This window comes from Procambarus clarkii, chromosome 73, assembly GCF_040958095.1.
Source record: "Procambarus clarkii isolate CNS0578487 chromosome 73, FALCON_Pclarkii_2.0, whole genome shotgun sequence".
NCBI lineage: Eukaryota > Metazoa > Arthropoda > Malacostraca > Decapoda > Cambaridae > Procambarus > Procambarus clarkii.
This window is the reverse complement of record NC_091222.1, coordinates 22,707,089-22,717,615: the sequence shown is the minus strand read 5'-3', so window position 1 is coordinate 22,717,615 and position 10,527 is coordinate 22,707,089. Positions and strand designations below refer to the sequence as shown.

Below are 10,527 nucleotides of genomic sequence, written 5' to 3'. Positions count from 1 at the left end.
CTTTGGGGCAACACGTGAGGAACACAAATGCGAACAAGCCTGAATGGTCCCCAGGACATATGCAACTGAAAACTCACACCCCAGAAGTGACTCGAACCCATACTCCCAGAAGCAACGCATCTGGTATGTACAAGACGCCTTAATCCACTTGACCATCACGACCGGACAAGTCGTGATGGTCAAGTGGATTAAGTCGTGTCCGGTCGTGATGGTCAAGTGGATTAAGGCGTCTTGTACATACCAGATGCGTTGCTTCTGGGAGTATGGGTTCGAGTCACTTCTGGGGTGTGAGTTTTCAGTTGCATATGTCCTGGGGACCATTCAGGCTTGTTCGCATTTGTGTTCCTCACGTGTTGCCCCAAAGAATGAGGTGATTTGGTAAAATGCTATGCCCAAGATAACTATCCGAGTGCCGGCGGTGGGGTGGTTCAAATAGCCTCGGCTATCACCTCATATTGTCCGGTCGTGATGGTCAAGTGGATTAAGGCGTCTTGTACATACCAGATGCGTTGCTTCTGGGAGTATGGGTTCGAGTCACTTCTGGGGTGTGAGTTTTCAGTTGCATATGTCCTGGGGACCATTCAGGCTTGTTCGCATTTGTGTTCCTCACGTGTTGCCCCAAAGAATGAGGTGATTTGGTAAAATGCTATGCCCAAGATAACTATCCGAGTGCCGGCGGTGGGGTGGTTCAAATAGCCTCGGCTATCACCTCATTATGTCCGGTCGTGATGGTCAAGTGGATTAAGGCGTCTTGTACATACCAGATGCGTTGCTTCTGGGAGTATGGGTTCGAGTCACTTCTGGGGTGTGAGTTTTCAGTTGCATATGTCCTGGGGACCATTCAGGCTTGTTCGCATTTGTGTTCCTCACGTGTTGCCCCAAAGAATGAGGTGATTTGGTAAAATGCTATGCCCAAGATAACTATCCGAGTGCCGGCGGTGGGGTGGTTCAAATAGCCTCGGCTATCACCTCATTATGTCCGGTCGTGATGGTCAAGTGGATTAAGGCGTCTTGTACATACCAGATGCGTTGCTTCTGGGAGTATGGGTTCGAGTCACTTCTGGGGTGTGAGTTTTCAGTTGCATATGTCCTGGGGACCATTCAGGCTTGTTCGCATTTGTGTTCCTCACGTGTTGCCCCAAAGAATGAGGTGATTTGGTAAAATGCTATGCCCAAGATAACTATCCGAGTGCCGGCGGTGGGGTGGTTCAAATAGCCTCGGCTATCACCTCATTATGTCCGGTCGTGATGGTCAAGTGGATTAAGGCGTCTTGTACATACCAGATGCGTTGCTTCTGGGAGTATGGGTTCGAGTCACTTCTGGGGTGTGAGTTTTCAGTTATATATATATATATATATATATATATATATATATATATATATATATATATATATATATATATATATATATATATATATATATATATATATATATATATATATATATATATATATATATATTAGTATATTTTGGTAGCAGTCTTTCCTGTAGACATATATATTATTAAATATGACCGAAAAAGTAAGATTAATAATTCTAACACGAAATTTCTCAATATTTCTTATATTTCTTTTCACTGTTGATGGTAACTGAAAAATCAATTTTCCAAAATTCATTTTTATTTCTAGTCTGACGCGATACTTGAATGCCTTCGTAATAACTTATTACATTTTCAAAGACTTTAGTTTACACACACACAACTATAACCTGTAAACACTAAACAGAGTTTAAACAGCTTCGATTTTATACCTGCATTTGGGTGAGGTGATATGTTACAACAGTTTTGGATGAGATGAAAACAAACTTTCAAAACAAGACAGAACACGAAACAATGGGTATAATATTTTGTAAGTTAAAGGGAAGAATGGAAGTAACTGCAAAGGGCCTATTGGCCCATATTTCTTGGTGCTTCTATATTGATGCGGAGTCTTGAAGTGGGTAGAATATAGTTGTGCATTAATTGGCTGTTGATTGCTGGTGTCGACTTCTTAATGCGTAATGTGCTCTGCTTGAGAGCACAAGGATATATATATATATATATATATATATATATATATATATATATATATATATTTACCTGGAAGGGGTACCACCTCTGGTACAAGTGTAGGGACCCATAGCCTCGGAGAAGAAAATAAAGAGTACTCAGAAGTGGAGTCTTGAAGTGTCCACTTCAAGACTCCGCTCCAATATAGAAGCATCAAGAAATATGGGCCAATAGGCCCTCTGCAATTACTTCCATTCTTACCTTCAATACCCATTGTTTCGTGTTGTATCCTGTGTTGAAAGTTTTGTTCACATCATCCAAAACTGTTGTAACATATCACCTCACCCAAAATGCTGGTATAAAATGAAAAATGAAAGCTGTTTAAATCATAGCATAGTAAGAACTCTGTTTAGTGTTTGCAGGTAATAATTGTGTGTTTGTAAACTAAAAGTCTTTGAAAATGTAATAAGTTATTACGAAACGCGTTCAAGTGTCGCGTCAGACTCGAAATAAAAATGAATTTTGAAGAATTGATTTTTCAATTACCATCAAGAAACATAAGATAGATGAAGAAAATTCGTGTTAGAATTGTTAATCTTACTTTTTCGGTCGTATTTAATAATATTTATATATATATATATATACGTATATATATATATATATATATATATATATATATATATATATATATATATATATATATATATATATATATATATATATATTTATACATACGTATATATATATATATATATATATATATATATATATATATATATATATATACGTTTCTATTAACAATATACATATATATATATATATATATATATATATATATATATATATATATATATATATATATATATATATATATATATATTTATATATATATATATGTATATTATATATATATTTATATATATATATATATATATATATATATATATATATATATATATATATTTATATATATATATATATATATATATATATATATATATATATATATATATATATATATATATATATATATATATATATATATATATATTACCCCATTATCTCATATTACTTTTACCTCAGCTTTCCAATCCCTCCAGCCTCTAACCCTCTCCCTCTCTCTCCTTCCACACCCCACAATAAGAGGGAGACAAGGAGTGGGAAAGGGTGGAAGGAGCGAGAATGGGAGAGGAAAAGGGGAAAAGCAGGAAGAGGGGAGAAGGGGAAAGAAATGGATAGGAATGTGGGATTGTAGGAGTAACAAACTATCCCGGGCACCGCCGGGTAAACTGATAAACACAAAAATTAACCAAAAGCAAAATATGCAAACAAACAAATATATATAATAACCTACATTTATTCCATTAGAGTTCAACTGTGTGAACACACACACACACACACACACACACACACACACACACACACACACACACACACACACACACACACACACACACACACACACACACACACACACACACACACACACACACACACACACACACACACACACACACACACACACACTAGATATGTCACCAGCGGAGTCCCTCAGTGCTTTGTACGCAGACCCATCCTGTTTCTAATATATGTAAACGATCTTCCAGAGGGTATAGACTCATTCCTCTCCATAATGCAAAAATTATGAGAAGAATTAAGACAGATGAAGATAGACAGAGATTACAGGACGTCCTGGACAAACTGGAGGAATGGTCTAGAAAATGGCTACTAAAGTTCAACTTTGGAAAGTGTAAAATAATAAAATTAGGCGAAGGGAGCAGAAGGCTGAACACAAGGTTCAATTTTGGAGGTAAAATCCTGCAAGAGTGGAATAGAGAGAAAGATCTGGGGCTTGATATCACACTGAACCTGTCCGTAGAGGCCCACATCAAAAGGATATCAGCGGCATATGCTAGATTGGCCATCATAAGAACTGCCTTTAGAAACTTGTGTAAGGAATCGTTCTGGACCCTGTATACCACATATGTCAGACCAATCCTGGAATATGCAGCTCCAGCCTGGAGTCCATACCTAGTTAAACACAAGCCAAAGTTAGAGAAGGGTCAGCGGAATGCCACCAGACTCGTCCTGGAACTGAGAGGTATGAGCTACGAAGAAAGGCTAAAGGAGCTGAACCTCACGTCCCTGGAAAGCAGAAGAGTAAGGGGAGACATGATAACCACCTACAAAATTCTCAGGGGAATTGACAGGGTGGACAAAGACAAACTCTTTCGCATGGGTGGAACACGAACAAGGGGGCCACAGGTGGTAACTGAGTGCCCAAATGAACCACAGAGATATTAGAAAGAACTTTTTTTAGTGTCAGAGTAGTTGACAAATGGAATGCATTAGGAAGTGATGTGGTGAAGGCAGACTCCATACACAGTTTCAAGTGTAGATATGATAGAGCTCACTAGGCTCAGGAACCTGTACATCAGCTGAGTGACAGTTGAGTGGTGGGACCAAATAACCAGAGCTCAACCTCCGCAAGCAAAACTAAGTGAGTACAACTAGGTGCTTCAAGTGTGGTGATTCTTACCTTCCTCGGTTTTGGCTTCCAGGTTGGCGCCTTTATCTATCAGCTCCCTCACTACCTCGTTATGGCCTTTGATAGCCGCCCAATTTAAAGGTGTTTGGGAGGAGGTCCCGCCACCGTCCACTGGAATTCCCTTCTCTATCAGCAGGGTGACCAGGCCGACGTGGCCCAGGTCAGCCGCATGAGTCAGAAAGCAGAGTGTCTTCTTGTGAGCATCCCTAAGCGGATTGACATGGATGTCCACACCCCTGTCGATGGCCCTCCTGGCACCCTCTTCGTCACCATCATTAATGGCTCTCTCTAATACCTGCAAGGTGATGGATGATTCAGTGTGGTTGGGGATGAGAGGAAATGGGGAGGGAGGAATGAAAAGAAGAGAGGGAAGCAAATGGATGGTATTCTACTTGTATAGGGGAACACTGTTGCATGTTCTGATATCGTTTGACATCTTCCTGTCCTATTTTATATTCTTCTCATCAATGCTCTTTCATCTATATATTGACTTGGAGCATGTCTCCCATTGTCCTATATCACTCACGACACGTAATTTTATTTAAATTCTACTAACATTTCTTTGTAAGAAAGATTTCAGATACTAAAGATTAGCTTTGTCAACCTATGTTGAACGTTTCCGAGAATTTTGCTATATTATGCAATATAGTGACAAAAATGCAACAGCATAATCTGCGGGAAGCCTTTCTGGTGTAAGATATAACTGAGAGACAATACTTGCTTCCATTGCTAGCACTTCTAGATATAAAAACAATTATCCATTTTCCTTATTTCAGGCATTTATGAATTGTTGTCTATAGGTCTTCACTATTACCCCCCAATTCTTTCACATTTTAATTTACAAATACCTGTATCTTGCAGATGAAGAGTCACAATAACGTGGCTGAAAAATGATGACCAGACCACACACTAGAAAGTGAAGAGACGACGACGTTTCGGTCCGTCTTGGACCATTCTCAAGTCGCTAACCACAATCGATTTGATAATGGTTCAGAACGAACCGAAACGTCGTGGTCTCTTCACTTTCTAGTGTGTAGTTTGGTTAACACCTATATCTTCATGCTGATAAAGAGATATACTATATTTGCTCAAACTTAGGATTTAGTGTTGACCGAACCACACACTAGAAAGTGAATGGACGACGACGTTTCGGTCCGTTCTGGACTATTCTCAAGACGATTGGGATGAGGGAAAGATTGATAAAGATTAAGCCACCCAAGAGGTGGCACGGGCATGAATAGCCCGTAAGATATGAGGGAAGGAGGCGAAAGCAATAAATAGGCAGGAAAGAGAGGTGAGGAGAAGGAAATCTTAGAGGAAGAAAAAAAACAAGGCAAAAGGAACGAAAGGTAAGGTGTAATAAAGATAGAAATTGGAATAAGAAAGGGATCGCAAGAGAAAACACAGGAAAGACAAAAAAAAGAAAGATATGGAAGTGTAAGCTTATGTTAGGTCACGTTTGATAGAAAGTTTAGAGCATTTTCACTATATACTCTGAAAGGGAAGAGTCAACAGCAACAAAGTCAACAGCAACAAAGCCAGGACTCAAGTTCATGTTGGGAACGTTGTGAATTAGAGCCGATTCAACAAGCCGGCGTCTAAGTAGAGTAGAGGCAGGAAAGATTATTTGGGAGAAAGACCAATCTTCCTCCAAAATAATCTTTCCTGCCTTTACTCTACACAGACACCGTCTTGTTGAATCGGCTCTGATACACAACATGAACTTGAGTCCTGGCTCTGTTGTTGTTGGCTATGTTGTTGTTGTTGGTGATGGGACGTACTGGGAGTGGGTGGGACGTACTGGGAGTGGGTGGGACGTGCTGGGAGTAGGAGGACGTGCTGGGAGTGGGAGGACGTGCTGGGAGTGGGTGGGACGTGCTGGGAGTGGGTGGGACGTGCTGGGAGTAGGAGGACGTGCTGGAAGTGGGTGGGACGTGCTGGGAGTAGGAGGACGTGCTGGGAGTGGGAGGACGTGCTGGGAGTGGGTGGGACGTGCTGGGAGTGGGTGGGACGTGCTGGGAGTGGGTGGGACGTGCTGGGTGTGGAAGGGACGTGCTGGAAGTGGGTGGGACGTGCTGGGAATGGGTGCGACGAGTTAGGAGTGGGTGGGACGTGCTGGGAGTGGGTGGGACGTCCTGGGAGTGGGTGGGACGTGCTGGGAGTGGGTAAGACGTGCTGGGAGTGGGTAAGACGTGCTGGGAGTGGGTGGGACGTGTTGGGAGTGGGTGATACGTGCTGGGAGTGAGTGGGATGTGCTGGGAGTGGGTGTGACGTGCTGGGAGTGGGTGAAACGTGCTGGGAGTGGGTGGGACGTGCTGGGAGTGAGTGGGACGTGCTGCGATAGGTGGAACGTGCTGGGAGTGGGTGAGACGTGCTCGGAGTGGGTGGGACGTGCTAGGAGTGGGTGAGACGTGCTGGGAGTAGATAGGACGTGCTGGGAGTGGGTGGGACGTGCTGGGTGTGGGTGGGATGTGCTGGGAGTGGATGGGACGTGCTGGGAGTGGGTGGGACGTGCTGGGTGTGGGTGGGATGTGCTGGGAGTGGGTGGGACATGCTGGGAGTGGGTGGGACGTGCTGGGAATGGGCGGGACGTGCTGGGAGTGGGTGGGACGTGCTGGGAGTGTGTGGGACGTGCTGGGAGTGGGTGGGACGTGCAGGGAATAGGTGGGACGTGCTGGGAGTGGGTGGGACGTGCAGGGAAAGGGTGGGACGTGCTGGGAGTGGGTGGGACGTGCTGGGAGTTGGTGAGACGTGCTGGGAGTGGATGGGACGTGCTGGGAGTGGGTAGTACGTGTTAGGAGTGGGTGGGACGTGCTGGGAGTGGATCGGACGTGCTGGGATACGTGAGACGTGCTGGGAGTGGGTGGGTCGTGCTGGGAGTGGGTGGGTCGTGCTGGGAGTGGGTGGGACGTGCTGAGAGTGGGTGGGACGTGCTGGGAGTGGATGGGACGTGCTGGGATAGGTGAGACGTGCTGGGAGTGGGTGAGACGTGATGGGAGTGGGTGTGACGTGCTGGGTGTGGATCGGACGTGCTGGGAGTGGGTGGGACGTGCTGGGTGTGGATCGGACGTGCTGGGAGTGGGTGGGACGTGCTGGGAGTGGGTGAGACGTGATGGGAGTGGGTGTGACGTGCTGGGAGTGGGTGTGACGTGCTGGGAGTGGGTGTGACGTGCTGGGAGTGGTTGGGACGTGCTGGGATATGTGAGACGTGCTGGGAGTGGGTGGGACGTGCTGGGAGTGGGTGGGACGTGCTGAGAGTGGGTGGGACGTGCTGGGAGTGGGTGGGACGTGCTGAGAGTGGGTGGGACGTGCTGGGAGTGGGTGGGACGTGCTGGGTGTGGATCGGACGTGCTGGGAGTGGGTGGGACGTGCTGGGAGTGGGTGAGACGTGACGGGAGTGGGTGTGACGTGCTGGGAGTGGGTGTGACGTGCTGGGAGTGGGTGTGACGTGCTGGGAGTGGTTGGGACGTGCTGGGATATGTGAGACGTGCTTGGATACGTGAGACGTGCTGGGAGTGGGTGGGTCGTGCTGGGAGTGGGTGGGTCGTGCTGGGAGTGGGTGGGACGTGCTGAGAGTGGGTGGGACGTGCTGGGAGTGGATGGGACGTGCTGGGATAGGTGAGACGTGCTGGGAGTGGGTGGGACGTGCTGGGAGTGGGTGGGACGTGCTGGGAGTGGGTGGAACATGTTGGAAGTGAGTGGGTCGTGCTGGGAGTGGGTGAGACGTGCTGGGAGTGGGTGGGTCGTGCTGGGATAGGTGAGACGTGCTGGGAGTGGGTGGGTCGTGCTGGGAGTGGGTGTGACGTGCTGGGAGTGGGTGGGACGTGCTGGGATATGTGAGACGTGCTGGGAGTGGGTGGGATGTGCTGGGAGTGGGTGGGACATGCTGAGAGAGGGTGGGACGTGCTGGGAGTGGGTGAGACGTGCTGGGAGTGGGTGGGACGTGCTGGGAGTGGGTGGGACGTGCTGAGAGTGGGTGGGACCTGCTGGGATATGTGAGACGTGCTGGGAGTGGGTGGGACGTGCTGGGAGTGGGAGGGACGTGCTGGGAGTGGGTGGGACCTGCTGGGAGTGGGTGGGACCTGCTGGGAGTGGGTGGGACGTGCTGGGAGTGGGTGGGACGTGCTGGGAGTGGGTGGAACGTGCTGGGAGTGGGTGAGACGTGCTGGGAGGGGGTGGGACGTGCTGGGAGTGGGTGGGACGTGCTGGGAGTTGGTGGGTCATGCTGGGAGTGGGTGGGACGTGCTGGGAATGGATGAGACGTGCAGGGAGGGGGTGGGACGTGCTGGGAGTGGGTGGGACGTGCTGGGAGTGGGTGGAACGTGCTAGGAGTGGGTGGGTCGTTCTGGGAGTGGGTGGGACGTGCTGGGAGTGAGTGGGACGTGCTGGGAGTGGGTGGGTCGTGCTGGGAGTGGGTGTGACGTCCTGGGAGTGGGTGGGACGTGCTAGGAGTGGGTGGGTCGTGCTGGGAGTGGGTGGGACGTGCTGGGAGTGGGTGGGTCGTGCTGGGAGTGGGTGGGACGTGCTGGGAGTGGGTGGGACGTGCTGGGAGTGGGTGAGACGTGTTGGGAGTGGGTAGGACGTGATGGGAGTGGGTGTGACGTGCTGGGAGTGTGTGGAACATGTTGGAAGTGAGTGGGACGTGCTGGGAATAGGTGAGACGTATAGCTAACAGGTGGGACATGCTTGGAGTGGGTGGGACGTGCTAGGAGTGGGTGGGACGTGCTGGGAGTGCGTGGGACGTGCTGGGAGTACGTGGGATGTGCTAGGAGAGGGTGGGACGTGCTGGGAGTGGGTGGGACGTGCTAGGAGTGGGTGGGACGTATAGCGAACGGGTGGGACATGCTTGGAGTGGGTGGGACGTGCTTGGAGTAGGTGGGATGTGCTGGGAGTGGGTGGGACGTGCTAGGAGTGGATGGGACGTGCTGGGAGTGGGTGGGATGTGCTGGGAGTGGATGGGACGTGCTAGGAGTGGGTGGGACGTATAGCGAACGGGTGGGACATGCTTGGAGTGGGTGGGACGTGCTTGGAGTGGGTGGGACGTGCTGGGAGTGGGTGGGACGTGCTGGGAGTGGCTGGGACGTGTAGCGTACGGGTGTGACGTGCTGGGAAGTAGTGAACATGGTGGGGAGCGGAGGTTATTAACGTGTCCTGCAGGCATTACCCTTGGCGAGTAACTGTGTACTTACTGGGAATTTTGGGACACGCATCAGATCGTCCTGCTGGAAGTGTTTTGATGGATCAATGATTAAAGTTTTCACTGAACTGAGAGGAGAACCCGACTTTCAGGACACATAATTTGAGTAACGGTCTTAGTTCCGTCGACGACTTCACTCGGTTAATTCTTATCAGATATCTCTTGTTATCATAAGCTACCTCCAGATAATGCACTACCCTGATATAACATAGATATTGTGCTCTAGATATGATAGAATGCAAAAGGCTTCGGAACCTGCACCAAAATTGATTGACAGTTGAGAAGCGGGACCGAAGCACCGAAGCTCAACCCCCGTAAACACAACTAGGTGAGTGCACATCCTCACACAATGCTGCCATATGCCAAAAATCGTCATTCTGCTACATTCTTACATATTTTCAAGCAAAGGCTTTCCATTTTCCTCTTTTTATACAGATTGGTACAGGAGTAGACGAATCCTGAATCTTGTTAGCAGTTTTAAAGTTTTTTATAGTTATAAATCACGAGATTGACGTATCTGGCAGTCTCCAGGTCTCTGTCCGCTTATATTGTTTTGGTTTTAAATTCTTACTAATCATAACTCCCAGATCCATTTCGCAATCAGACTTCGCAATCTCAACACCATCTAGCTCGTATCTTGTAACTCTATCATCATTACCTAGCCTCTAACCTTACATTTGTCAGCATTAAACTGCATCTGCCAATCTTTTGGCCATTTCAAATCCCTATTTAGATAGTCTTGAAGTGATATTTTATTGTTGCCGCCGGAGGCGGCTAGTTTATTGTGCACCCCA

At 47.5% G+C, this 10,527-nt stretch overlaps 1 protein-coding gene across 1 annotated transcript in view; it reads right to left on the bottom strand.

The window, feature by feature from the left end:
• Positions 1 to 9,870, bottom strand: part of LOC138356525 (serine/threonine-protein phosphatase 6 regulatory ankyrin repeat subunit A-like) — a 25,369-nt gene extending 15,499 nt beyond the window's left edge. The window contains exons 1-2 of the mRNA XM_069312689.1: positions 9,726 to 9,870; positions 4,528 to 4,831 (exon numbers count right to left, since the gene is read on the bottom strand). Coding sequence (XP_069168790.1) covers positions 4,528 to 4,831; positions 9,726 to 9,746 — 325 coding nt within the window. The 5' untranslated portion in view covers positions 9,747 to 9,870. The remainder of the gene's footprint in view (positions 1 to 4,527; positions 4,832 to 9,725) is intronic.
• Between the last annotated feature and the right edge of the window lie 657 nt (positions 9,871 to 10,527).